The sequence below is a fragment of the Pan troglodytes genome, chromosome 19 (assembly GCF_028858775.2).
Source record: "Pan troglodytes isolate AG18354 chromosome 19, NHGRI_mPanTro3-v2.0_pri, whole genome shotgun sequence".
Classification (NCBI taxonomy): Eukaryota; Metazoa; Chordata; class Mammalia; order Primates; family Hominidae; genus Pan; species Pan troglodytes.
The window spans coordinates 63,196,272-63,224,160 of NC_072417.2; the positions used below are offsets into that span (position 1 = coordinate 63,196,272).

The following is a 27,889-nucleotide window of genomic DNA, read 5'->3' on the forward strand; positions in this document are numbered from 1 at the left end:
ACGAGAAATGGATACGGTCTAGGCTCAGCTTCCCGGCTACGCAGTGCGTTCTATGAAGGACGGACTCATTTCTACATTGACACTCTTATCCTTTGATACCAGAAGTCGCAGCACTTAGGGGGAAAAATGCTTTTTGGTAATTATAATTAGCGACATTTGGTTGTTACCACTGCTAAATATGTCTGTCTTTGCTGAGGAGCCAATCTCAGCTCGGATCAGGGTGAGTGGATAGGAGAAAGAAATCTCGGCAAAGACAGCGAGGGGCCTGAGTGCGAGGAAGAACTCCCAGAGACCGCCAGCCACCTCTTGGGGACTCACAGCGCTGCGGAGGCGAGTCCAGCATTCTAGCCAGCCGCGCGCGGACGTCGGTTCCCAGATGCGCCAATGCCAGGTCTCTCCAGCCCGGCTGGCCTTTTCAGCAGCAGCAGCAGCCGCAGGAAAGCGGCCAGACAAATCCCACCCCCGGCCCCGCCCGTCATATCCATCTTGCTCCCGAGGCGACGCTTTCTCGGAGAAGCGAGGGGCGGGGAGGGGAAATCTAAGCCTTTGGGGGTTGCCGACAGGTGTTTGGGGGAGAAGGCGGAGCTGGGGTAGGGAGGATGAGGAGGGAGGGGCGGTGCTGCCCCTTTAAGAGGCGGCGGCCGAGCCGGGACCTTTTTCTCTTTCCCCGGAAGGAAAGCGCAGCCCGGGCTGGGCTCGCAAGGTGGGGAGGTGCGGGACTGGGCGTGGGGAGGCGGGGCGCGCGCCGGGGGACCCCTCCCTCCTGTCCTCCTTGCGGTCGACCGGTGCGCTTGCCAGATCCGCCGCGAAGCCGGGATCGAAGGCGACAGCGCGGCCAAGGGGGCGCGGCCGGGACAAGCTGGGGGCCGGTTGCCCGGGGCAAGGACGGCGGCGACCCGGCCGCTGGGGAGGCAGGAAGATAGACCCACGGATCTTAGGAAGGGATCCGAGAGCGCAGCTGTGAAACTGGCTGGGGCTGGGGGCACGAAACCGATCAGCGCTACGGAGCGCAGCGGCCAGCGGGTTCCAGTGTCCTCCGGCGGCGCGGGGAGCAGGTGAACAGGTCCTCACGCCCAGCTCCGCGCCCTCACGCGCTCTCGCCGGGACCCCGCTTCCGCTCGCAGCCATGGGCCCCGGCCCCAGCCGCGCGCCCCGCGCCCCACGCCTGATGCTCTGTGCGCTCGCCTTGATGGTGGCGGCCGGCGGCTGCGTCGTCTCCGCCTTCAACCTGGATACCCGATTCCTGGTAGTGAAGGAGGCCGGGAACCCAGGCAGCCTCTTCGGCTACTCGGTCGCCCTCCATCGGCAGACAGAGCGGCAGCAGCGCTACCTGTAAGTGAAGCTGGAGGGTGTGGGGTGGGAGCCAGAGTGTTCGAACGCGGGATGCGGGTCTGGAGCGGAGTCGGAGCCCAGGGCAGCTGGCCTTTGGGAGCCAGGATTAAGGGGCGGCCCTCTGGCTGCTGGGGGTTGGCGGGAAGTGGAGGATTGGGTGTGGGGTCGGGCAGTAATCATTGGCAAGTGCTGACGGGGCCAGAACCTGTCTGGACGCCACCCCTCCGCCCTTTAGATCTCTCATGAGAGCGGAAGTGGGGTCCCGGTGGCTGAGTCCTCTCCCATTCTGTGAACCGAGTACCCAGCACTAGCCTGTTCTCTCCAGGGCTGGGAGCTGGGGTAAACTGCAAGATAAACACCCAGCGGACTCCCCCCTTCCCCTACGCTTGGGGGAAAAATGAGCATATACATTTAAGCACCTCGCTGGTAGTCTGCGGCCACGCCAGCCACACCCTCTGCAGAGCCAGACTGGATGGCCTTCTCAACCGCTGGCTTGGCGGATGGAGGGTGAGGTGATGGGTGAGTCTGGGCGTTTGGAGCTGTCCATACGCTCCCTCTGACGCCTTGAGGATAGGGGCGGTGAAAGAGAGAGGAGGACTTGTCCCAACTCTGGCTGGGTCTCCTCCTGCCCACCCCCAAGCAGTGGCACTCTCCCCGCAGACATCTTCCCTGCATTCCACAGATTCGTGTTGGATCTTCAACCCTGAGTGTGTTTGTTTTGGTTTGAAGAGGGAAACAGTGTTTTTCTCTTTCTTCTGTTCTCCTTCCCCAACAGCTGCAAGGAGGAGGGGAAGAGCTATGCACAGTGGAGGAAGGAGGAGGAGGTTGCACCCAGCCGCCTGGGTCCCCCTCACTCCACCAGACGCCCTCATGCCCAGGAGCATGTCCAGGCTTCAGAGGTCTCTCTGCCGTGGCCTCAGAGCGCACGGAGGTTGGCGGTTGGGGGAGGTGAAGCTGTCCAAAGAGGGACGGTGTTTAGCACAGGTTAAGCAGGTACCATCCACCACTTTGGGCTGGGCGATCTGCCAGGCATCTGCCCCCACCTAGCCTCTGCCCCCACCTGGCCTCTGACCCCACTGAACAAGAAGACGTGGTCACATCCAGGGTACACTGGAAAATCTCCCTGCTCTCGCTGGGGCCTGCAGAGCTTGAGGAAGTTTAGAATGTCCAAAGTCCAAACTCTGCCCCCACCTTGGTTCTGCCCTCCTGACCCAGCCTACCTACCTGGACTTAACCTCAACTCCATCTTGCTCTTGCAGAGGCTAGGGCTACCACACCCTTCCCAGCCTGGCCCCAGCAGCTGCCACCTGGCCTTAGCCAACCCTCTATCTTTTGGAGATCCTGAGCCACCGTGAGCACAAGTTTCTACATCAGCTCTTTCTGCCCTAACTGAGAAAAAGATTTTCAGACTTTCAATGCCAAATCTGCATGATATAAGATAACATAGGTAAAGAGATCAGACTGGAAAGAAAGAGTCAATAATGATTCCGCAACCCCTCTCCCTTTTGCCTGGTGACCTTGAGCAAGATATTTCCCCTCCCTGGGCCAGGTTTCCCCCAAAAGGGGTTGGACCTGGATCTAGTGCTCTTTCCCACTGCTGCTGGCCTGTGAGAAGCAACTTGATATGGTAGAGGGAGAAGAGGCTTGGAGGTCCCATGGCCAGTGTCCTGTCTCAGATCTGTTACCAATACCTGAACCTGAATTTCCGCACATGTTGGAGGGAGGGGAACAGCATGCCTTCTGCTGGGATGTTAGTGGGGCTGTAACGAGATAAAGTGCGTAAAATCCTCTGCACATGTGCCTTTCTCCAAGGAGCACCTGAAGGCTCTTGCGCTGAGGCCAGAACCTGGATGCATCCTCATTACCCATGGGCCCCGCCCAGGGTGGCTGAGCAAAGGGGTTCTACTTTTCTGTCTGGGAAGCTGGAGCTGGCATTCAGCCTGCCAAGAGCCCAGAAGGTTCTAAAGCTAATGAACCTCTGAGGGGCAGTTCTCTCCCTTGAGTATCCTCCGTCTTTCCTAAGGGTGGTTCTGTGTCTTGGCCCTTCTCTTCATCTCACTAAGACCCCTCGGCCATCTGGGAGAGCCAGCTGGGCTTAGCTGCAGCCAGCTGTGTAGCCAGATGCAAACAGCTGCCTGAGTGCACAACTCAGAGGAACTAACTAGTAAGACGAGCTGCAGCCTCATATTCTGTTAGCCTGAAAGTCTCTTTGGAAAAGTGGGATGGTTCGTGGTCTTGGACAGGCTCTTAAACTGGGGTTCGTAGAAGGTTTTCAAGAGATGCAGGGACTCCCTGAAAGTGTACCCAAAATCGTAGTATTTGTCCACTGCCCTGGGGGTGGGAGGAGGGGAGAGCACAGCTTTCTTGTTCTCCATTCATAAGGCCTCAGAAATGGTTAGAAACCCAGGGGTGGGACCCTCTTTGCTGCCCCATCACCTTCATCTCTGGACTGGGGTTCCTGGCCCACAACATAGGGGGCTAGCCCCAACCCAGGGCCCAGTCTCCTAGTCTGTGGAAATGAGGGGTAAGGAGCAGGCAGAGGACCAAAGTGCTCTGGGCTTCTTGGCAAGATGCATGAGGGGTTCCTTGGAGGGACAGGGACTGTTCTCTGGGAGGTGGTTACTGACACCCTCTCTGCTCCAGCACCTGCACTGACATTCCCTCCTGGGAATCCAGGCATTCTGGTCTGGCCTGACCCTGTGGACCTATGGGGATACTGCCGGTCCTTCTCTCTCTTTCACTTTTGCTTGGAAATGAGGGTATCTGGGAAGCCCAGGGCAGGGTGGCTCCTAGAAATGAGGTCATGCCTGAGGTACGCAGGAGCCAGGCTCACCTGCCATGCTCTCCTAACATCATGTTTCCCTGGGCAAAGTGGGTGCCTGGCAGCCTTCAAGGCTCGTGCCAGCAGAAATGGGCACAGCAGTTGTGGCTGGAGGCAGAAGGCCTGCTCGTGTAGTATCTTTTTCCTCTGGCTCTACCCAGTGACCAGTCTAGGCCAAGAGGCTTTCAATTGGGCAGGAGTAGGGGAAGCCTGATCTTGTAGAAAAAGCAGCAGCGAAGGGGGCTTGGTCAGAAGTAAACAAAGAGGGAAGAGGATCCCCTTTGCAGTAAGAGGAATTGAGTTTAGATGACACTTAGAATGCCCTCGGGGGTCAAATATAGGAAAAATACTGAAGAGCCAAGGAAAGGGAGCAGAACTGAGAAAAATGGCCTTGTTCTTTTTTTATCTGAGGCTTAGCCAGGGCTCTTTTTCCTGTCCTTTCTCATTCTCTCTCTCCCTCCAGCTTGTTGCTCTGGTTCTAGGGCTGAGTCACCAGTGGGGAGAGGGGGCTGGGTGGGCAGCAAGGGAAGAGTCAGGAAGGATGGGGAGGGCTGCAGTTTCAGCTACCACTGGACCAGCCTCTGGGGAGATGGCTAATTCGGGCAGCAAGGCTGGCATAGAGCTGGGATCCAGGCATCCCAGAGCTGCCCCCACCCCTTCTCTGGGGCTCAGAGGTGGAGCAGGCACCCTCCCCACCTGCCTCCTGGCCGGGGATAGGAGGGGAACACAGGAGGCTAGGTACCCAAGGAGTGAGGCCCTGCCATGTTGGCCTGAGTACTAGATCCTTTGGCCCCCTCCGGAATCCTCCCATGGAGCCACCAAGTGCCTCCCTGAGGTGACAGAATCTGGGAAGGTGAATCTTACAGGCTACTTCTCTGAGCGTAACCCCACCCCAGTGCCCCCAGGGGCCTTCTCCTCTTTGAGGTGAGCCAACCTGGTACCCTGAATTCTCCTGGGTACTGTGCCGCGCCCTTCTTTGATTCTTCTGCTTTCTCCTTGGCTGTTCCATTAGCTCTGAACTGCCCCAAGGGGAGTGATAGGGCAGGGGTAAGGAAGGGCTTTTTCGGAACTTGGAGCTCAAGGGGCTCCGCAGAGGCCAAGAGGGGCTGTTTGGCTGGAGCCAATGGGAGGGTGAGAAGGCAGCTGTTGGAAAGCCCTTGAGTAGTCACTTCACCCATCCCACTCCATCTGGGGGGCTGGGGGTCTCTGCTTCCCTCAGTCCAGCCTGACTCCAGGAGAGGGGCAGTCCCATCTCCTATCTTTCTTGCTCTAAGAGCTCCATCTAGGCATCCCTCCACCTACTCTCCCTCCTTCTGGCTGCAGCTGAGGGGATGGGTTCAGTACTGCTCTGGAAGGGGTCAGCTTTTGGATTTTGTGATCTGGACCAGACCTAAAAGCAGGTGGCTGGCAGAATTGCTCATTTGTGTACTAATTTGCATTTCATTTGCATACAGTAAGGTCCCTCTCACCTTCAGGATTCTCCAACCCCCTCCGCACACACCTGGGTGTGTGTGGCTGGAGGAAGCTGGAACCACCCTCTGCACACCCGCCTTCCCCCATCCATGTGCAGGCCTCTGGCTGTAGACCCATTGGATCCTGGGCTGGGAGCCAGAGGGCCTTAAAGGGCCTCTGAGTGGGCCAAGTGGAAGCTAAAAATACTCTGGGGGGGTGAAGGGGGGGCTCACTCTGGAATCTCTGAGGAGGGAGGGGCCTGGGATGTAGGGCTGGGATTAGGGCACTGGCCCTGCCCTGCCCTCTATCAGTAGGCATAAGGCTGGTTCCAGGCAACAGGCAGGAGGGTATTGGTGGTAAGGGGAAGTATTTCAATCTGATTGACATGCGTGCCCAGCTCTGCCTGCTCAGTACCTTGGGAAGTTCAGAGGAGGGGGTCCCTTAGCCCCTTCCTGGCTGAGTTGAGGGGGCTGGGAGGGCATGGAGACCCTTTTGCTCAGCTGCCTCCTGTATGACAACATGGGCAGGGCAGCAGCAGCAACAAGGGGGCAACACTTCCATTACAGGCGTGCCCAAGGCCCGGCCTCCCACTGAGGCCCGGACCCCTTAGTGTCACTGTAGAAAATTCCCAACCTCCACCTCCAGCCAGATCTGAGCCCCCGCTGTAGAGTGACTCTAGCTGCCAGCGCTCCCACCCTGACCCCAGTGATCACCTGGTATCCTCAAGCCATGGAAGTCTTCCTATGTCTCCCCACTGATCTCTCTAAACCACCAAAGGAGTCTCTTCTTTTCCCTCTGCTCCAGGTTCCCTAACATGCCAGGGCAGAAATTCGTGGGTCCAGCCAGGCATGGTGGCTCACGCTTGTAATCCCAGTACCTTGGGAGGCCGAGGCGGGTGGATCACCTGAGGTCAGGAGTTCAACATCAGCCTGGCCAATATGGCGAAACCCCATCTCTAGTACAAATACAAAAATTAGCTGGGCATGGCGGTGCATGCCTGTAATCCCAGCTACTTGGGAGGCTGAGTCAGGAGAATCACTTGCACCCGGGAGGCGGAGGTGGCAGTGAGACGAGGTTGTGCCACTGCACTCCAGCCTGGGTGACAGAGCAAGACCCTGTCTCAAAAAAAAAAAAAAAAAAGAAAGAAAAAAAGAAATTCCTGGGTCCCTGGAGGGAGGGCTGGGGTCATGCTAGGCCAGTCCTGATGCCACAACAAATCAGAACAACAATGCTCACATTAGCTATGGCTTCATATCAGAACACCTTTTTGTAGAATAGACCTATTTGTTCCTCTAGCAACCCTGGAGGTCAGCAGGAGAGGGGCTGCCCCCATTTTACAGATGGGGCACTCAGGGCTCAGAGAAGGAAAGGAAACTGCCCCTTCAGGCAGAACAAACCCTAGACCCAGGTCCGTGGGTTCTCAGGCTGAGATGCTCCTTTCCCGCAGGCTGTGGGTCTCTTCTCTCATCTGTCAGGCACGCCAGAGAGCGGATGTCCATGGGTGGTCAGGCAGTGGACTCATCGAGGCCTTCCCAGCCCAGAGAGAAGTGACTCTCCAGGCCTGGCTGCCACCCTGGCCCCCTGCCAGCCTCCCTGGCCAGGAAGTTTCACCCCTTCTCCCAGGAACACTTCCCCAGGGTGAGGTCTGAGCTGTAGTCTTGAAGTATAGGCAAGGTCCCACCCCCTTCCCAGCACCCGCAGGCAGTACATTCCTGACTCCCAGTGGGTGGAGATACCCCAGGCCCTGGCATGCCCAGGCCCTGCCCTGCCCTGCCCACTCCCTGTAGCCCACACTCACAGGTCCCAGGCAGAAGCTACAGGCGTGGCTGTTGCTTGGCACTTCCAGACTGGCAGGAGGCCCAGAGCCCAAGTTCTGAGCTTGGAGCTGTAGAGTGATAGAGTTGCTGGGGCCAAATGGTGGGGCACCTGGGAGGTACCTGCCACCCGAGAAGGCCAGGGCCATCAGGATTGAGCAGGGGCTCCTGGCAGAACATTTAGAGGCTGCAGGGAGGTGATGTGGGGAAAAAATCTGCTAAAACTGAGTTCTCAAACTGGGGTGCACCAGATTCCACCAGATGGTGTGTTGTGGGCAGAGGAATCTACCTTTTTAACAAAGATCCCTGGGGTTTCTGATGGCCCAAGGCTTGTCCTCTAAGATGGCATTTCAGGGCCAACCCCTGCCTCTCTCTCCTCCAGCCACCCCTCTGGTATGGGACGGGTTGCCAGGGTCCTAAGCATCCTTGCAGGAACTTGCTGTCGGCACCCCCAAAGATGGATTCTGGGCAGGCTGGGGGCAAGGCAAGAGCCCTTTCCCTCCCCACCTGCTGCCCACCCACTGGGAACTCTGCTCTGGGGCCACATTGTCCAAAGTGTCAGGTACTTATCCCAACCCCTACCTGTATGCCTGTCTTAAGGTAACTGGGGAAGGATGTTGGACATCACCCAGGTCGCTTAGGGGCCCAGGTCTCCAAGATCTGAGTCCCCACATGGCTTCAGGAGGAAAAACCCAGCGTTCTGACAACCCAGTCCCCTAAGTTCTCCCCTCTGACCCCCCAGAATTTGAACTCTCTGCCAGGATTCCTCATCTTGCTCTCTTCTGGTCTACCTTCATCTCAAAGGCCAAAGCATTCCTTCCAAAACTGAGATCTGGCCATGTCATGCCCCTGCCTAAAATCCCTCTGTGGTTCCCCTAAGGACCTTCCCAGCCTGCCTTTGTGAGCCTCCCCGGAGGCTCCTGGACTCCAGCTATGCTGAGGGCCTTGCAGGTCTCTGATTCACCCTGCTGGCTCTTGCTTCCTGGCCCTGCACATGTGTGCCTTTGCCCAAGTGCTCTTCCTCCCCTTCTTCACCTGGAGAACCCTGGTGATTGTCCTCAGACTCAGATTAGGTCACCTCTTCTGCTGGCCTCCATCACTGCCCCCTCAGCCCTGAGCCCGTGCTACTGTGCTCCCTGCTTCCCACTCCCGGGGCACTTCCTTCTAGTGTCTTTTTTCCTTGCCTGCCTTACCCTACACTGGGCACTTCTGGAGGGCAGGAGCTGGGGGTCTCCTGGCACCAAGAATCTGTAAATGTATGTTGAATAAATAACAAGTTGTTCGAAGTGGGGCTTGGGGAGTCTGAACCCGGACCCACCTCTGTGCCTATCCCCAGGCTCCTGGCTGGTGCCCCCCGGGAGCTCGCTGTGCCCGATGGCTACACCAACCGGACTGGTGCTGTGTACCTGTGCCCACTCACTGCCCACAAGGATGACTGTGAGCGGATGAACATCACAGTGAAAAGTGAGGGGAAGGGGCTGGGGAGGGGTGCTGGGTCAGAGGTCTGGCAGGGGGGTACCGCAGAGAGAATGGCCTGGAGGAGATAGAAGGCTTGTTCACACGGCTTCTAGTCGCTTCTTGTCCAGCTGGGAAGAGGGTGCCCTAGAGGAGAGTGGGGCTGGATGGGATTGGTAGAGCTCAGAATAATGACGAGCTGGAGAAGGGGAGTTGGGAGGGCTGCCCTGTGGGTGGAGGGCCCAAGCGGGACCCACTCCTGCCCTCTGGAGGCTTTGGGCACTGAAGTATGGGTGAGGTGCTCTGATTCATGATCCTTCCGGTGCCCACAGGTGACCCTGGCCATCACATTATTGAGGACATGTGGCTTGGAGTGACTGTGGCCAGCCAGGGCCCTGCAGGCAGAGTTCTGGTAAGTGGGTGCTCAGTGTTAGCTCCTCCACCTCTACCCGGCTCTCCCCTCATCTCCAGAGCTGGGAGGAAAGAAGAGGGCAGCAGGGGGGTCCACAGCGCGTGTGTGCTGGGGCCTGCACACATGTCCCTTCCTGTGGCTGTGTGTCCCTCGCTCTCTGCACTCCTGGGGAGGGGGTGAGTATCCTGTGCTCTCCCAAACCCCCGCACGGCCTGAGTTCTCTGACTCATCCACTTCCTCCCCATGCCTACACTGGGTGCTCAGCCTGAGTGGGAACAAGCCGAGGGAGCCGAGGGAACTGCAAGGAGGAGAAAGGGCAGAGAGGGCCCCAGGCAGCTCAGCGCTGGCTGGCGCTCCTTCCTGGGAGGCTGACTGCCGGAAGAGGCCCAGCCCTGCTGACCCCGGCTCACCCAGCTCTGGTCTGGGGGCTAATCAAATGTGTCACCTCCTGCCCACATTCTATAGTGGCAGCCCCTGAGTTCTCCATTTCTGGGTCCCAGATAGACATTTCCCCCCACATTTTTTTCTCTCTCTGTCTCTTTTTGTTGTTGTTGTTATATTCCAAAAAGGATTTTGATTTTATTGCTTCACACACAGAAGAGTTCTGGTTAAGGCTTGCCTTGCTCCTGGTGCTCATATGATGCCACCAGGATGTGATTTATCTCAAGCACTTAACTCTGTGTTCTTCGTGTTGCCTCCATTCTTTGATAGGCATTCTTTTCGTGGTGCCAAGATGAATGCAACAGCTTCAGCTTTATCTTCTTTGACCTTCAAGTTCTATAGTCCCAGTAGATATCTGACTACAACTCATTAGCTCTGACTATTTCAGGTACTCCTCTCTGAAACAATTACTGTGACCAAGAGAATGCAATACTTACACTTTCTTCGGACATGAATTATCAGTATCCAGATAGGCACATAAACTCAGTCTTAGAATGTGTTGCTTTGATGTCAGGTTTTTCTCTTGCCTTGATAGTTCCACATGGCTGGGGAAGCCTCACAATCATGGTGGAAGGCAAGGAGGAGCAAGTCCCATCTTACGCTGATGGCAGCAGGCAAAGAGAGAATGAGGCTGTCTCTCTCTCTCTCTCTCTCTCTCTTTTCTTTTCTTTCTCTTCTTTCTTCTTTCTTTCAAGATAGAAGACTCCCAGCTGGGTGTGGTGGTTCACGCCTGTAATCCCAGCACTTTGGGAGGCCGAGGCCGGTGGATCATGAGGTCAGGAGTTCGAGACCAGCCTGGCCAATATGGTGAAACCCTGTCTCTACTAAAAATATAAAAAATAAGCCGGGTGCAGTGGTGCCCGTCTGTTGTCCCAGTTACTTGGGAGGCTGAGGCAGGAGAATCGCTTGAACCTGGGAGGTGGAGGTTGCAGTGAGCCAAGATCACACCACTGCATTCCAGCCTGGGTGACAGAGCGAGACTCCATCTCAAAAAAAAAAAAAAAAAGACTCCATCTCTCAACCAGGCTGGAGTGTAGTGGTGCCATCTCAGCTCACTGCAGCCTTGACTTCCCAGACTCAAGCGACCCTCCAGCCTTAGCCTCCCAAGCTAATTTTTTAAGTTTTTATAGAGACAGGGTCTGACCGTGTTGCCCAGGCTGGTCTCAAACTCCTGGGCTCAAATGATCCTCCTGCCTTGGCCTCCCAAACTGCTAGTGCTAGGATTTCAGGCGTGAGCCACCGTATGTGGCCCCATTTTTCTTTTTCTTTCTTTTTTTTTTTTTCTCTTAGAGATGAGGTCTGGCTCTGTCACCCAGGCTGGAGTGGGTGACACGATCATAGCTCACTGTAGCCTTGAACTCCTGGGCTCAAGTGATCCTCCTGCCTCGGCCTCCCAAGTAGCTGGGATTATAGGCAAGAGCAACAATGCCTGGCTTTTTTCTCATTTTAAAATTTGATGTGGCCAGGCTCGGTGGCTCATTCCTTTGGGATGAGGCAGGAGGATCGTTTGAGCCTAGGAGTTTGTGATCAACCTGGGCAACATGGCAAAATTCCGTCTCTACAAAAAATATATAAATTAGCCCGGCATGGTGGTATGCGCCTGTAATCCCAGCTGCCTGGGAGGCTGAGGTGGGAGGATCACTTGAACCCCGGAGAGAAAGGTTGGAGTGAGCTGAGATCATGCCACTGCACTCCAGCCTGGGTGACAGAGTCAGATCCTGTCTCAAAAAGGAAAAAATTGATGTAATGTTTACATACAGTGAAATGTACAGATTTTAAACTTCAATGAATTTTTACAAATGTATGTACCTGTATAACCAAAGATATATCTTAAAATCACTCCAGAAGGTGCCCTCGTAACCCCTTCTAATCATTTGCCACCCCATAAGCCACCACTGCTGTGATTTCTGTCACCTTTGAACACTGTTTTAAGCTCCAGGTTGGCATCAGTTCACTGAAATGCCTTTTTGAGACCCCTGTTACGGATGGCTGTGGTCTAGGAGCCCATTTAAAGTGATTCTGCACCCTGGATCCTTTAGCAGTTATTTACTCACTGTTCATTCAACAGATATTTGGTGAGCCCCTACTGTGTACCAAACACTGTGCTATTCCTAGAAGCTTAGCGGTGACTAAGACAGGCTCAGGTAACGTGCTGGTGGAGCTCACAGCTAGAAGGGACCACAGAAAGCAAGTAAACAAGAACCAGGGCCTACTTCTAGACTTTGCCTGCCTCCAGGCTGTTTTAAGTCACCCTATTCTGGCCCATCAGTTTGCCCAATAAATATATACTGAGCAGCTAAAGTGCACCCAGAGAGGCTGTGCATAGATTCTCCCCTCCGTGAAGCAGCACAGCATGTGCTTAAGAGCTCAGATTTTGGAAGGAGACAGGCTTGGTTTGAATATTCTCTGCCTCTCTCTAGATATGAGATCTTATGCAGGTTACTGAGCTCTCCATGCCTCAGTTTATCTAAAATGGGGGAAATAATCATTCCTACACCATAGGGTCACTAGCAGGCTTAACACTTAATATGTGAGGAGCTCAGAATTGTGCCTGGCATATAGGAAGCACTCATGAAGTGTTAGCTGCTGCTATTATTATTACCGTCATTGTAATTATTATTTTAATAATGGTCCTTTCATTAAGAGGACAGGGTCATCTGGAGATGGCAGAGCAGCAAGTTCCTTAATCTCTCTGTTACTAACCCCTTCTAGACCAAGAGCCTGAACCCCACAGTCTCTCATCCTTCCCTGCTTTCCCTTTGCTGAGATCTCTAAGCCACTCTCAGATCCACACTTTACAGCTTTCCAAAAAGTGTTCCTGACCCTCAGAGCAGATTTCTGAATTCTGGAAAGGAGATGCAGGTTTAAGTATCACTGGGAGAAGGAGAAGCCAGGAGATCTCCTTTGACTCCTGTTTGGCAAAGCCAGAGGCTTACAGGGTAAAAGAGACAGCTGACCCGGGTCCCTGTGCCTGACTAAGGCTGCCTGTGTTTGGGGGGTCCCCAGGTCTGTGCCCACCGCTACACCCAGGTGCTGTGGTCGGGGTCAGAAGACCAGCGGCGCATGGTGGGCAAGTGCTACGTGCGAGGCAATGACCTAGAGCTGGACTCCAGTGATGACTGGCAGACCTACCACAATGAGATGTGCAACAGCAACACAGACTACCTGGAGACGGGCATGTGCCAGCTGGGCACCAGCGGTGGCTTCACCCAGAACACTGTGTACTTCGGCGCCCCTGGTGCCTACAACTGGAAAGGTGGGGACCATGGGGCCATGGGGGAAGAAAGGAAGAGCAGAGACCACCCACCCCTAGTTAGCCATGGGGACAGCTGGCCTAGATCATCCACACTAGAAACAGGACCTCATGCCAATATCAGCAACCACCATGACTTCTACTGTTTTAAAGCACTTACTATGTGCCAGGGGCCTTACGCATATTATGTCAATCAATCTTTTTTGTTGTTTTTTTGACATAGGGTCTCACTATGTCACCCAGGCTGGAGTGCAGTGGCACATTCATGGCTCACTGCAGCCTCAACCTCCCCAGGCTCAGGTGATCTTCCAACCTCAGCTTCTTGAGTAGCTATGACCACAGGCATGTGCCACTACACCTGGCTAATTTCTGTATTTTTTGTAGAGATGGAGTTTCACCATGTTGCTCAGGCTAGTCTTGAACTCCTGGGCTTAAGCAATCCACCCTCCTCGGCCTCCCAAAGTGCTGGGATTATGGGCATGAGCCACCATGCCCAGCCTCAATCAGTCTTTATTATTTATTTATTTATTTATTTTTTTGAGACAGAGTCTCACTCTGTCACCCAGGCTGGAGTGCAGTGGTGCAATCTCGGCTCACTGCAAGCTCCACCTCCAGGGTTCACGCCATTCTCCTGCCTCAGCCTCTTGAGTAGCTGGGACTACAGGTGCCCGCCACCACGCCCGGCTAATTTTTTTGTATTTTTAGTAGAGACAGGGTTTCACCGTGTTAGCCAGGATGGTCTCGATCTCCTGACCTCGTGATCCGCCCACCTTAGTCTCCCAAAGTACTGGGATTACAGGCGTGAGCCACCGCGCCCGGCCTAATCATTCTTAAAATACTCTTATGAGGCAAGTATTATTATATCCATTTTACAAAAACAAAAACTAAGACTTAGAGAAGTAAATTGCCCAAGGCCAACAAAGTTATGAAACCTGGATTGGAATACAGGTCCATCTGACTTCAGTTTAACCATTTACAAACTAATTCTAAAAATAAAACATGCTCCTGGTACAACCACTACATAGTACAGTAGGCAGTGTCCTATAATAATAGTTATCGCCAGGTGCAGTGGCTCATGCCTGTAATCCCAACACTTTGGAAAACTGAGGTGGGAGGATCACTTGAGCCCAGGAGTTCAAGACTAACCTGGGCAACGTAGGGAGACCTTGTCTCTACAAAAAATTTAAAAATTAGCCAGGTGTGGTGGCACACACCTATGGTCCCAGCTACTCAGGAGGCTGAGGTGGGAGGATCGCTTGGGCCCAGGAGGTTGAGGCTGCAGTGAGATGCGATTGTGCCACTGTTCTCCAGCCTGAGCAGCAGAGCAAGACTTTATCTCAAAAAACTAAATAAATATCGCTACTTTCTCTCTTTCTCTTATCAAAAGTCATGGGCACTTTTTCATGTTGATATATATAGGACCATCATTTTAGAGGATGAAGGGTATTTTCTTGTAAAAGACCATGCTTGTAAAAGACCACACTACACATGGTCTCACAGGGGGTGTCTGGCGGCTTATACTCTCTCCATCTCTTTGCCTCCCTCCATCACACAGGTTGTAGCAATAGGGACCCCTTTTCCCTTACTGAACCTTTATTGTTGTAGAATCAGCAGGCAGAGGAGCCTTGAATCTCCTCTTGACCAACAGGTAGCCCCAGGCATAGTCACAGCTCTGGGCTCACCGAAGGCTGAGGCCTCTGCCCCCTCTTCTGGTCCTGCCTCCCACCCCCTGGTCATGTAGCACCTTGGCAAGGTCACAGATACTCTCCAGCAGCAGCCCTGAGTGCAGGGTCCAGCTAGGCAGCCCGAGTTTGGGGTCAGGACCACAAAGAGATAATGGTGTGGAGTCTGACTTCAGTGTCTAGAGAGTGGGGAAAGCCATCTAGCATCTAATATCCAGGAGCCTGAGTGATTAAGTTCTAGCCATGGCTCTACAACCAGCTCCCCATGGGACTATGAGCAAGTCAACTTCCCTCCTGAGCCTCACTTATCTGCAAAATGGGGGTCATAATTTCACCTCAAATAATTGTTATAATAGGCCAGGCACAGTGGCTGACACCTGTAATCCCAGCACTTTGGGAGGCCAAGGCAGATGGATCACTTGAGGCCAGGAGTTTGAGACCAGCCTGGCCAACATGGTGAAACCTTGTCTCTACTGAAAATACAAAAATTAGCCGGGCATGGTGGCGCATGCCTGTAATCCCAGCTACTCGGGAGGCTGAGGCAGGAGAATCGCTGGAACTCAGGAAGCGGAGGTTGCAGTGAGTCAAGATCACGCCATTGCACTCCAGCCTGGGCAACAAGAGTGAGACTGTCTCAAAAAAAAAAAAAAAAAAAAAAGGAAAAAAGAATTGTTAAAGAGGATGTGTTTTATAAATGGCAAAATGCTCACCAATGAAAGGGGTTATTACTATCCTTGTTGGGTGGGGGTGGGCTGGACATGGTAGAGGAAACCAGAAACCGGTGGTGACTTATACTCCCTACTCTCCCTCCCTCAATCCCTGTGAAGGAAACAGCTACATGATTCAGCGCAAGGAGTGGGACTTATCTGAGTATAGTTACAAGGACCCAGAGGACCAAGGAAACCTCTATATTGGTGAGTACAGTAGTGGTAGCCCATCAAGTGATAGAGGGGAAGGGGGCTTAGTCCCTGGTGGAAAGGTGAGGCCAGAGTGCAGTTGTGACTAATGGCTTTTAGTTAAACTAGCACACACGGATTGGCCAGCACCTGTATGCCAGGCCCTGTTCCAAGCTCCCAAGATGCAAAGTTCTTGACTTCAGGATGCTCACAGTCCAGTGTCCAGGCAGAACTGGGGCTGGGATGGGCCATGGCTGCTGGCCATCTGGAGTCTACTTTCTTGCCCTACTTGGAATAGTGGGATAGAACATCATGGTGGGGGGCAAGGGAGGGAATAGGGAGATGGGTCCAGAGTAGAAAGAGACAAAGTTGACTGGGATCTTGGTTGAACATCTTCCCTCTATCCCAGGGTACACGATGCAGGTAGGCAGCTTCATCCTGCACCCCAAAAACATCACCATTGTGACAGGTGCCCCACGGCACCGACATATGGGCGCGGTGTTCTTGATGAGCCAGGAGGCAGGCGGAGACCTGCGGAGGAGGCAGGTGCTGGAGGGCTCGCAGGTGGGCGCCTATTTTGGCAGCGCCATTGCCCTGGCAGACCTGAACAACGATGGGTGAGAATCTAGGGACATCCTCTGGGGCCAGGGAGAGCGATGGGCGGGGGAAGGCTTACCTAAGCCAGGAGAGGGGAGTGGAGGATTTGCAGTTGTGCGGCTGTCTGCATGTTGTTTGCAGAGGTTTGCAGTCAGGCTTTATGGGAGTCTGAGCACCTGCACATGGCATTTGTGGGACCCCTGCGTTTGCTTGTTTCTGCTTGGGATTTGTATGCTCCAGTGGATGTGGGTTGTTTGGGTTTGATTTGTGCCTGCATGGCATCTCCATGACATATGTCTTCTATTTGGTGGGTCATATTGGCATCTCCATGTCCTTCCCATGCACATGTCCTTCCCACCCATGACCTGTGGCCGGAAGAGCCATTTGCAGAGCCCTGTGCCCTGGCACAGTCATGCCTGTCAAACAAGAACTATGCTGCATATTGGAGGCTGACCTCACACTCCCATTTCCCTCCTCTCCTGTGTAGGTGGCAGGACCTCCTGGTGGGCGCCCCCTACTACTTTGAGAGGAAAGAGGAAGTAGGGGGTGCCATCTATGTCTTCATGAACCAGGCGGGAACCTCCTTCCCTGTTCACCCCTCGCTCCTTCTTCATGGCCCCAGTGGCTCTGCCTTCGGTTTATCTGTGGCCAGCATTGGTGACATCAACCAGGATGGATTTCAGGGTATGAGCCAGCACCCCTCCCCCAGCACCCCTCCTCCAGCACCCCTCCTCCAGCACCCCTCCCCCCAGCACCCCTACTGACTGAGCACCAGCTGCACATCAGGCTTGACAGGGCCCACAGATGAGACAGGATGGGGCCGGACCTGGGGAGCTCGCAGCAGTACTAGAGAGAGGATGTGCAGATGTGCAGAGGAAGCACAGAGGCAAGCTCAGTGGGCCTCCTGGAGGAGCTTGCATGCCACTGTGCAGCCAAGGCTGGGCTGAGAGTGCACAGTAGAGAACTGATGGGGCACAACATGGGTGTGGAAACTGGCCTGGTGTGCCCAAATCTAGCGGGTGTGGAGTGTTCACATCAGAGAGGAGGCTGGAGGGGGAGTGGGGTGGGGTGGGGTGAGGATGGATGCTTTGAAAGCCAGGCAGAGTATCTTAGGGATTTATATTTGGGTAACGGTGATGGTGGGGTCGTGGGGCATCCAGAGAAAGTTTTAGGGCAGGGATGTGATATAATAACTTTGTACCCTGAAGGATGATTCTGGAAGGGGTATGGGATGAGTGAGTGCAGGGGTGGAGCAAGGCCAGGGGAATTAAGATCAAGAATGTAATATCTCAGGTGGGAGATGATAAGGAATGGGACAAGGTGGGAGCCCTGGATATAGGGGTCCTCATAAGTGTTCTGCAGGACTTGGGGACCAATCGGACCTGGGGTATCAGGGACAGGGGCAGACCCAGGGCTGGAGTCAGTGCCATAGGGGCACCTGGCTTATCTGAAAGTCACTTCTCTGATAATCTCAGTTTCCCAGGACATAGCTGAGAACCAAGAGGAAGGCAAAGGAGCCTCTGAAGACCCAAAATAGGTGCCAGAAAGTTCAGTCACCAGAGGCCAAGTGTGCACTGTGGAAATCATTTGGTTTCGGCCTGGGACCTGCTTCTGCTCCCTTTACAGGGCTTACTAACAAGCCTGGCTTGCTGATTCCCTAGGCCTTATCCGATCCAAAGCTGCAAACTGGAAAGAGTTCAGTTTAAGAAGATAACCAAATACTTGGGGGTTATTTGTGGAGATAATGATTAGAATGTAAAAAGCCTTGACACTTTCAGTGAAGTTCACTGTAGTGTTGTGGTTAAAATCCCAGCCCCTGCTGTGAGACAGCCCTGGGCTCAAATTTTCTCTTCTCTACACTCATTAGTTGTACAACTCTGGGTTTTTGGAGTGTCTCCTCATCTATAAAGTGGGGGGACAATAGTACCCACCCCACAGCACTCTCGTGAAAATTAAATGAATTTTCATTCATTTAATGAAATGGGTGTGTTGGTGTGTGCCTGTCCCAGCTACTTGGGAGGCTGAGGTGGGAGGATCACTTGAGTCCAGGGGGTTGAGGCGGCAGTGAGCTATGACTGCGCCACTGCACTCCAGCCTGGGTCACAGAGCGAGACACTGTCTATAAATACACACACACACACACACATGCACACACACTGAATGCTTGACAACTATCTGGTAGAGTCACTTGTCATCTCCTGAACCTACTTTCCCACCTGTGATAGGAGGAAGCTGGGCTCCAGATGGTCCCAGTGTTCATCCTGAGCTGCAGAGCTCTGCTCTGTCCCTGATGCTCTGAGCACTGCCCATCAATCAGGCCAAGATCAGTTCTGTGCTGGGCTCTATGGCCTGGAGCAAAGAGTTAGGGAGACATGGGGCCCAGAGTGCCTGGGTGACCCTGTCTTGCCTTTTCTTCTGCAGATATTGCCGTGGGAGCTCCGTTTGAAGGCTTGGGCAAAGTGTACATCTATCACAGTAGCTCTAAGGGGCTCCTCAGACAGCCCCAGCAGGTACAGAGAGACGGGGATGGGTCTGCTGCCCCCACCAGCCGAGATGGGCCTTCCTTGCTTTCCTTCACCCAACCCTTCCCTGTAGCCCCCTGGGCCCTGCTCCCCAGAGCCTGCCCCCACCACTTTCCCCTGCCCCCAGGTAATCCATGGAGAGAAGCTGGGACTGCCTGGCTTGGCCACCTTCGGCTATTCCCTCAGTGGGCAGATGGATGTGGATGAGAACTTCTACCCAGACCTTCTAGTGGGAAGCCTGTCAGACCACATTGTGCTGCTGCGGTGAGCCAGGAGGCCAGTGAATAAGGGTCTTTCTCTTCTTCATCTTTGTCTGCACAGATTCCCATCTGTGTTCATGTTTGCGCTAGCTCCTTGGAAGCCTGGGCCCCAACTCTGGCCTGGGGCAGGCAGGAGGCACTGATATCTGTCTGGCTCTGTTGTCTCTGCAGGGCCCGGCCCGTCATCAACATCGTCCACAAGACCTTGGTGGCCAGGCCAGCTGTGCTGGACCCTGCACTTTGCACAGCCACCTCTTGGTGAGATTGCTCTGCCCACCTACTCCTCATTTATTTATAGGGAGGCCAGGAGGGGCTGCAGCTCCCAAACCCCTCCCCTGGCCTCCTGACATCCCACCTTTAAAAATTTGATTCTTGGGGCCAGCATTTGCCCTCTCTACCCAACCTCATTAAAAAGCAAAATTCCTTGTAAGAGGTAATGGATGAAGTCAGGGGCAGTAGAGTATAGTGGTTCAAGGTGGGAGCTCTGGACGGCCTGGTTCAAATCCCAGCTATGCCAGTGGAGGGGCGGGGATGGGCTCTGGAAAGGGGGACGCATTTAAGTGGATGGATATGGAGGAGAGTCTCCTCAGGTGAATTATTAATCCCTCTTAGGCTCAGATTTCTTGCTTGTAGAACAGAATTGATAATAACTGATTCACAGGGTTGTTGTGATAATTAAATGAGAAAATATACAGAAAGTCCCTAGCACAGCACTGTGTATACCCTAAGTGCTCAAGAAATGTTAGTTGCTAAGAAAGTGACAGTAATGATGGCAATGACCCCAAGGTCTTTAAGTGAATGAGGATTTTGGATCAGAAGACAAAGGCAGACAGAGCAGGGAAATGGGGTGGTTGGTGCAAGGAGACCTGGACTGGGGATTGGCCGACCTAGGTTCAAGACTGGGCTGGGCCACCAACTGACTGAGGACTTCAGACAAGTCCTTCTGGGCCCTAGGCCTCAGTTTCCCCATTAGTGACCTCTAACCCTGTTCTCTTTGGCTTTAAGGGGAGTGGAAGGGAAGGGGTCAGGGACACCACAGACCTGCTTTGTGGACTCCCCAGTTTTGTCCCTGCCTCTCTCCAGAAGGGCCTCGGTTTCCTTTTGCCCAGTACAGAGGCGAGAGCTAGGGCCTGGACGTGTGTGTCCCACTGTGACCCGCCCTCCCGTACATCCCTCCAACAGTGTGCAAGTGGAGCTGTGCTTTGCTTACAACCAGAGTGCCGGGAACCCCAACTACAGGCGAAACATCAGTGAGTGCTGGGGTGCAGCGTAAAAGGGGTACGCTCCCCTGTCCCCTTGCTGACCACCCTGTCTACCTGTAGCCCTGGCCTACACTCTGGAGGCTGACAGGGACCGCCGGCCGCCCCGGCTCCGCTTTGCCGGCAGTGAGTCCGCTGTCTTCCACGGCTTCTTCTCCATGCCCGAGATGCGCTGCCAGAAGCTGGAGCTGCTCCTGATGGTGAGGGAGGAGCAAGGGTCAGGATGAGGGCTCCCAGGTCCCTGGAGGAGGTGGCCAGTGTCCCCCTAGATCAAGGGTGAGGGACGGGGGTCTCTCCAGAGACAGAGGTTGGGGACATCGGTTTGGAAGGCTATTGGTGTGTAGGAGTACAGTGTACAGCACCCACACATGAGGAGCGATGGAGACCCTTGGGGTGGGGATGGGGCCAAAGGGCTTATTACCTCCAAGGAAAGTGAGGAGTGTGGGAGCTCTTGGCTCAGCCCACCTCTGGGAAAAGGGGTCCCTGAGTAGGGAGCAAGGTCAGTCCCTCTCTGGGACATCAGGGTGGAAGGGGAGAGCTCAACCTGGGGACCCTGTGGATGGGGAGGTGAAGGGACTTTTGAGGAGGAGAAGCCCTGTCTCTCCTCTTGGAGGGTCAGGATAGTAGGAAGTCGCAATTTGGCGACCGGACTGGAGGGAGTTCAGCCTAACTGTCAGGTTTTCAGGGTGGGGGGGTGGTCCAGCTCTTCTCTGGGGTTCAGGGTGGTGTGAGGATTCAGCTGGGGCAGGGAGCAGTGCAGGGCCGGGCTCAGCTCACCCTGTCTCCCCAGGACAACCTCCGTGACAAACTCCGCCCCATCATCATCTCCATGAACTACTCTTTACCTTTGCGGATGCCCGATCGCCCCCGGCTGGGGCTGCGGTCCCTGGACGCCTACCCGATCCTCAACCAGGCACAGGCTCTGGAGAACCACACTGAGGTGAGTGGGGCTGGCACCTGGACTGGAAGACCAGGGGCCAGAAGGGCGGTGGGGCGAGAGGGCACTGGGGGTGGTGCGGCCCTCACACCTCCGGCCACCCCCCAGGTCCAGTTCCAGAAGGAGTGCGGGCCTGACAACAAGTGTGAGAGCAACTTGCAGATGCGGGCAGCCTTCGTGTCAGAGCAGCAGCAGAAGCTGAGCAGGTGGCTGTGGGCCGCCGGCCGCGTTAATCGGCCAAGGGTGGGACGGGGCCTCATTAACTGGCAGGGTGGGGGCGGGGCCTCATGGCAAGGCGAGCCCAGGGACAGGGCTTTAGCGGGAACAGGTGGGATGGTCAGAAACGGGGCTTTCTCCTCCAGGTGCGACTAGAGGACGGGGCCTGGCTGTCCCAAGATGGGCTTTTCTCACCTAGGAGACCCCAGGGGCGGGGCCTAGTTGATCCGGGAGGGCCCTGGGGGCGGGGCTCTTGGCTGAGTCCTGGGCTCCTGCTCTCAGGCTCCAGTACAGCAGAGACGTCCGGAAATTGCTCCTGAGCATCAACGTGACGAACACCCGGACCTCGGAGCGCTCCGGGGAGGACGCCCACGAGGCGCTGCTCACCCTGGTGGTGCCTCCCGCCCTGCTGCTGTCCTCAGTGCGCCCCGTGAGTGCCCGCCGGCCGGCTCAGAGCCCAAGCAGGGCTCCCCGCGTCTTTGCATCCCCATATCCATGTCCTGTGCAGGTGTTGTCGTCTGCCACGTGCCCACCTCCTCTGGTCTGGGCCTTCTTGGGGGCCTTAGCGTCTCTGCTGCTTGGAGAATCCGGCTCTCAAGCTCTAGGGCTTCTGACCTTGCACCACAGAGGAGGGAGGACAAGCCCTACTTTGACCCGACCCTGACCTTAGTCGCCTTCTTTCCTCAGCCTGGGGCCTGCCAAGCTAATGAGACCATCTTTTGCGAGCTGGGGAACCCCTTCAAACGGAACCAGAGGGTGAGCACCGGCCACATCCTCCCATTCCTCCTGGGTCCCAGGCTGCACCTCTGATGAGCTCCTTGTCCTTCTAGCCTCTGCCTGCCTGCTTTCTGGGCTCTCTCGAAGTGGAGAGCCACAGTGCGGGAGGAGAGACTCAGTAGAGGGTGAGAAGAGGCCCAGAAACTAAGACAAATGGGGCTGCTAGGGAGCTGTGCACAAAGCTAGAGCAGGTGGAGGGGAGGAAACCAGTTTGACCAAGCACCAACTGTGTGCCAGCCCCTGAGCCCAACACTGTGCTTCTTTGATGTGATATAATTCTCATAGCCTTCTGAGGAGGTAGATGCTCTTTTACAGAAGAGGAAACACACACTTAGAAAGTTTCAGTTACCTGCTCAAGGTTATGTAGCTCAAAAGTAGCAGAGATGTGACCTGATGGAAAAAAAGGGGGAAAGGAAGGCAGAGGTGGGGTGGGGAGGTAGAGACCCCTCACCCAGAACAGGAGGAGGAGGAGAAGGCCAGAAAGCCAACTAGAATAGTGTGCATCCCCTCCTTCCCCATGACATCACCTCCACCAGGCCCCATATGCCACTCTCTGCCTCCCTGACCCTTGTGGCAGATGGAGCTGCTCATCGCCTTTGAGGTCATCGGGGTGACCCTGCACACAAGGGACCTTCAGGTGCAGCTGCAGCTCTCCACGTGAGTGACCTCGAAAAGCCAGTCTGGGTCAGGGCTGAGGTATCTTGGATCACCTTCCTAACCCCTGCATTTCCTCCCAAGGTCGAGTCACCAGGACAACCTGTGGCCCATGACCCTCACTCTGCTGGTGGACTATACACTCCAGACCTCGCTTACCATGTGGGTACCGCTCTCCACCACCCCCACCCCAGCCTGCTGTGCCTAAGCTAGGGTTCCCTATCCCCAAGCTATCTCCCAAGCTCCTCTGACCCCTCTCTTGGCCCAGTGTCCGCAGGCCTCCACTTTCCCTGGATCATCCTTTTCTTAACAACAACAATCACTATCGTTACCATTACTATTCCCCCTGTAAAGCAGGCAGAAATGGAGGAATCAGCAACCCCGGGGCTAAGGTGTTGTCCCTACCATTTTATAAGAGCTCATTGTGCTAAGGATTTTATATACATCATCTCAATGACTTCTCACAGCAGCCCTGTGATACAACAGCTATGATTAAGTCCATTTTACAGATGAGGAGACTGAGGCTCAGAGAGGATAAATAGCTTGCTTGAGTCCATAAAGCTTGTAAATGCAGAGCTGAGGTTTCTATTGAGGTGACTGATGTCAGAGGGGCTACAGTTAACCAGCTTTGGTGCCCAACCCCCTCTGCCAGGGCCCTGGTCTCTTGTCCCCCGTGACTCCAGCATCCTTCTTACCCCTAGGGTAAATCACCGGCTACAAAGCTTCTTTGGGGGGACAGTGATGGGTGAGTCTGGCATGAAAACTGTGGAGGATGTAGGAAGCCCCCTCAAGTATGAATTCCAGGTAAGGGGCTCGCCAGAGTCCTGGGCTGGGGACTTCTAGGAAGGATTATTTTTATTTTCTCTGGGGTCTGAAGGTGGGAGGGTTGGGGGTTGGTAAGATGGAGGTGGTTTTCCAGGAGATAATGACTATGACACATCTTGTGCCCACAGGTGGGCCCAATGGGGGAGGGGCTGGTGGGCCTGGGGACCCTGGTCCTAGGTCTGGAGTGGCCCTATGAAGTCAGCAATGGCAAGTGGCTGCTGTATCCCACGGAGATCACCGTCCATGGCAATGGGTCCTGGCCCTGCCGACCACCTGGAGACCTTATCAACCCTCTCAACCTCACTCTTTCTGTAAGGACACTATCAGGGATATTTCATTTGCATGCTACAGGGCAGAAAGGCCAGTGTCTTCCCCTCCCTCCCCTCATACCCCTTTGGCAAGCTGTCTCTCCTACCCTTTCCTTTCCTGCAACCCTGCTCCCAATTCTTCCTCTGCCCTGCCAGCAAATCTCCTATTTCCTCTCCAGGACCCTGGGGACAGGCCATCATCCCCACAGCGCAGGCGGCGACAGCTGGATCCAGGGGGAGGCCAGGGCCCCCCACCTGTCACTCTGGCTGCTGCCAAAAAAGCCAAGTCTGAGACTGTGCTGGTGAGTGGCCAGGGCGAGGTTGGAGGGGATTGCATCCACCCCATCACAGGGTACCTGGGCACCAGGGGCACACAAAGCAAGGGAGACCTCAGTGTGATGAGGTGATGAGGCCCCTGCTCTTGGGAGCCTCCAGACAGAGTAGGGAGCCTCATCTCCTGCCCTCAGAGGGTTCTCCACTCTGATGGGGGAGCATTGAAGACAAGGGACCAAAGGAGGAGGCACTGGCTCTGCTCCAAGGAACCCCAGCCTGTTGGGGGCGATAGAGCTGCTCAGAGCTTTGGCCGGCAGGAGGCAGTGTTGGGCAGGGCAATGGTGGGTGGTGCGTGTGCCCTCTGCAGGAAAGGAGAGGAGAGCGGGCCTGGCAAGCCGGTTGAAGCCTAGCTGGGTGGAGAGTGGGAGGTGGTATCCCAGGGGCAGGGAGCTGGCTGGGAAGCAGGTGTAGGCGGTTGGGCCCTGTTTACACAAGCAGGGGCCAGATTCCATGTTATCCATGTGCCTGGCATTATATGAGCTTGGCCCAAAGAGTGTGTCTGAAATGCATAGCTGTGAGGTTGGGTGACGTGTGCATGAGTGAAAGGATGTCAGACCCCTTTGGGTCACCCAGGGGTGAGACAAAGCCTGGAAGGGGCGGGAGGTAAGGAGCAAGGGATGAAGAATCTGGAGACTCAGACTATGTCACGTCTTGCGTTCCCTGCCCACCTCAGACCTGTGCCACAGGGCGTGCCCACTGTGTGTGGCTAGAGTGCCCCATCCCTGATGCCCCCATTGTCACCAACGTGACTGTGAAGGCACGAGTGTGGAACAGCACCTTCATCGAGGTCAGTGCCTGGGTCTGAAGGTCTCCCCTACCATCCACCCTGAGGGAGAGAACAACAGGGAGAGGGCGAGTCCAGGGTCATAGCAGGGCTGTGTGTGTGTGTGTGTGTGTGTGTGTGTGTGTGAGATTTGCGTGTCTTTGCATGGATGTGTATGTGTTTGTCCCCAGCCAAAATGACCTTTCTCGTGTCCGTTATTCTGTTATGTGTCCATTACTATCCCACCTCCATGCCTTTCCCCAGGGTGTTCCTTAACCCTGGAATGCTCATTTCCCCTCTTTTATCTCTGCATGTAAACCCCTATTTCATTTTCAAGGTCCCTGTCAGATGCTTCACCATCAGTGAGCTCTTTTCTGGCTTTTCCAGCTGAAAATGACCTCTCTTCCAATGGCCACCCACCTAACTTTCTCAGAAGCCACACATGCCATTTATCACGCTCGACTCTGGGTTGCAATGCCTCACGTGCCCACTTTCTCATGCCATCTAGACCAAACTTTTTCTGTACATGACTAGATTAGAAATCTTTTCAACTTGGCGGGCCATAGAGTTTCTGTTGCAACTACTCAGTACTGCCATTGCACCACACAAACAGCCATAGACAAATGAATGGGTGTGGCCGTGCGCCAAAAATACTTCATTTACAACAGCAGGTGCCAGTCCAGATTTAGCCCACAGGCCTGACCTAGACTGTGACCTTCATTGTTTCGGTTGTCCCCAGCATCCAGCACAGGACCTGACGCACAAATGAATGAACAAATAAATGAATGATGTGCATTTGTGTGTGGAGGGGAGGCCTGGCTGACAGATCCTTTGGGGTGCTGTTTAAGGATGCTACTTGGTGGGAGGGTGATGGGGTGGGGAAGCTTAGGGTCGGAGGTAGGCTCAGAGAAGTGTCAAGTGTTCCCCTTGACCCACCCCACTCCCAATCCAGGATTACAGAGACTTTGACCGAGTCCGGGTAAATGGCTGGGCTACCCTATTCCTCCGAACCAGCATCCCCACCATCAACATGGAGAACAAGACCACGTGGGTGAGTGCGCGTGTTCACTAGGACAGCAGTCTCCAGCCAGAGCTTGAGAGTACAGGGCATCTTTTAAGAGCACACTGACGCACTTCAGCCGTATGGTTCTCAATCTTGGCCGCACGGTAAGAGTATCTGGAGGAGTTCTGGTGTCTGGACTGCACCCAGAGCAATTAACCCCGGGTCCCTGGGAGTGAATTCCGGGATTGCTGTGTTTAAAGGTCCCCCAAGTGATGCTAATGTGCAGCCAGGGCTGAGAACCACTGCATTAGCTTCTTTGATCTGCACAACACCTCCATGAAGAGTAGGGCTGGGACTGCCTCTCTATTTTATGGCTGAGAGGCTGAGGCCTAGAGAGACTTGAGTGGCCTCCCCAAAGTGGCACAGCTTGTCAGGGGCTGGAACATGGGTCTCCTGATTATCTCACCCATTGTCACATCCACTATGGACCTGTGAGCTTCCCGCCACAGGCAATATGTATGTATAGAGAGAAAGGCAAGATATCAAGGCAGAATGGAGGGAGGTTCAGCCATGAGAACCTGGTGAGTATTGACAGATGATGTCATCATCTACGTGGCAGAAAAGAGAAGCAACGGAAAAGCTATCATTTTATTTTATTTTGCTTCAGAGATGGTGTCACTCTGTTGCCCCAGCTGGAATGCAGTGTAGTCCTGAACTCCTGGGCTCAAGAAATCCTCCCACCTCAGCCTCCTGAGTAGCTGAGACTACAGCCATGTACCACGATGCCCAGCTAATTTATTTATTTATTCATGTATTTATTTATTTATTTTTTGAGATGGAGCCTCACTCTGTGGCCAGGCTGGAATGCAGTGGCACGATCACTGCAAGCTCTGCCTCCCTGGTTCATGCCATTCTCCTGCCTTGGCCTCCCAAGTAGCTGGGACTACAGGCGCCCACAACCACGCCCAGCTAATTTTTGTATTTTTAGTACAGACAGGGTTTCACTTGTTAGCCAGGATGGTCTCGATCTCCTGACCTTGTGATCCACCTGCCTCGGCCTCCCAAAGTGCTGGGATTACAGGCATGAGCCACCGTGCCTGGCCTAATTTTTTATTTTTAGTAGACATGAGGTCTCACTGTGCTGCCCAGGCTGGTCTTGAACTCCTGGTCTCAAGTAGTCCTCCCACCTCAGCTTCCCAAAACACTGGGATTACAGGTATTAGCTACCACACCTGGCCCAAAAAGCTATTAGACCCAATAAGATAATTCAGGAAGTCCAAGAGGTCAAAACAAGATCAAAATACCCAAACCCCCTAGGTTTCCTACATGCTAGCAATAACCAATCAAAAATATAGTTGAAAAGATCCCATTCAAATTCATCAGAAAAGTGATAGAGCATCTGGGAATAAATATAACAAATATGCAGCAAAAACTTGAGTAATGATTAGAAAAAAGTCAATATTGTATTGTCAAGTTGTCAGATCTTCCCACCCAAATTATTCCAGTCTCAGTAGGATTCAGGAAACTTGAAAAAGAAGTTCCCAATCTTGAATCTGAGTTGCATCTAGAAGAATAAATATAAAATTGCTAATAATTTGTTGTGAAAAGGATATAAGTGAAGATACGTGGGAGATACTTATAGGGAGATGAATGCAGGGTTGGTTATGTACATTATTGTACATTTCCTAAGATCAATTAATGTAGTATAGAAGAGGTAGACGAAGGGCCAGAAAGATCAGTGGAACAAAATAGAACTTTATGGTACAGATGGCATTTTTAATCTGTGGAGAAAGGTAGATTATTAAGTAGTGTTGGGAGAACACATTTGGAAAATAAAGACAAACCTCTACTTCACAACATAAACAAAAATACAGTTA

At 54.1% G+C, this 27,889-nt stretch overlaps 1 protein-coding gene across 3 annotated transcripts in view; it reads left to right on the forward strand.

Annotated features, from left to right (window-relative positions):
• The first annotated feature begins 659 nt into the window (after positions 1 to 659).
• The window catches only part of ITGA3 (integrin subunit alpha 3), a 35,659-nt gene continuing 8,429 nt past the window's right edge, over positions 660 to 27,889 (forward strand). The window contains exons 1-23 of one of the 3 annotated variants that reach the window (XM_016932491.4): positions 660 to 1,332; positions 8,756 to 8,883; positions 9,207 to 9,286; positions 12,734 to 12,983; positions 15,490 to 15,576; positions 15,968 to 16,175; positions 16,643 to 16,839; positions 18,577 to 18,665; positions 18,805 to 18,941; positions 19,109 to 19,195; positions 20,120 to 20,187; positions 20,260 to 20,396; positions 20,987 to 21,136; positions 21,242 to 21,339; positions 21,632 to 21,779; positions 22,037 to 22,105; positions 22,704 to 22,783; positions 22,865 to 22,942; positions 23,482 to 23,584; positions 23,734 to 23,916; positions 24,093 to 24,215; positions 24,920 to 25,033; positions 25,962 to 26,060. In XM_016932491.4, coding sequence (XP_016787980.3) covers positions 1,127 to 1,332; positions 8,756 to 8,883; positions 9,207 to 9,286; positions 12,734 to 12,983; positions 15,490 to 15,576; positions 15,968 to 16,175; positions 16,643 to 16,839; positions 18,577 to 18,665; positions 18,805 to 18,941; positions 19,109 to 19,195; positions 20,120 to 20,187; positions 20,260 to 20,396; positions 20,987 to 21,136; positions 21,242 to 21,339; positions 21,632 to 21,779; positions 22,037 to 22,105; positions 22,704 to 22,783; positions 22,865 to 22,942; positions 23,482 to 23,584; positions 23,734 to 23,916; positions 24,093 to 24,215; positions 24,920 to 25,033; positions 25,962 to 26,060 — 2,919 coding nt within the window. In that variant the 5' untranslated portion in view covers positions 660 to 1,126. The remainder of the gene's footprint in view (positions 1,333 to 8,755; positions 8,884 to 9,206; positions 9,287 to 12,733; positions 12,984 to 15,489; positions 15,577 to 15,967; positions 16,176 to 16,642; positions 16,840 to 18,576; positions 18,666 to 18,804; positions 18,942 to 19,108; positions 19,196 to 20,119; positions 20,188 to 20,259; positions 20,397 to 20,986; positions 21,137 to 21,241; positions 21,340 to 21,631; positions 21,780 to 22,036; positions 22,106 to 22,703; positions 22,784 to 22,864; positions 22,943 to 23,481; positions 23,585 to 23,733; positions 23,917 to 24,092; positions 24,216 to 24,919; positions 25,034 to 25,961; positions 26,061 to 27,889) is intronic. The other 2 variants (XM_016932490.4, XM_054671149.2) reach the window with 2 other exon arrangements.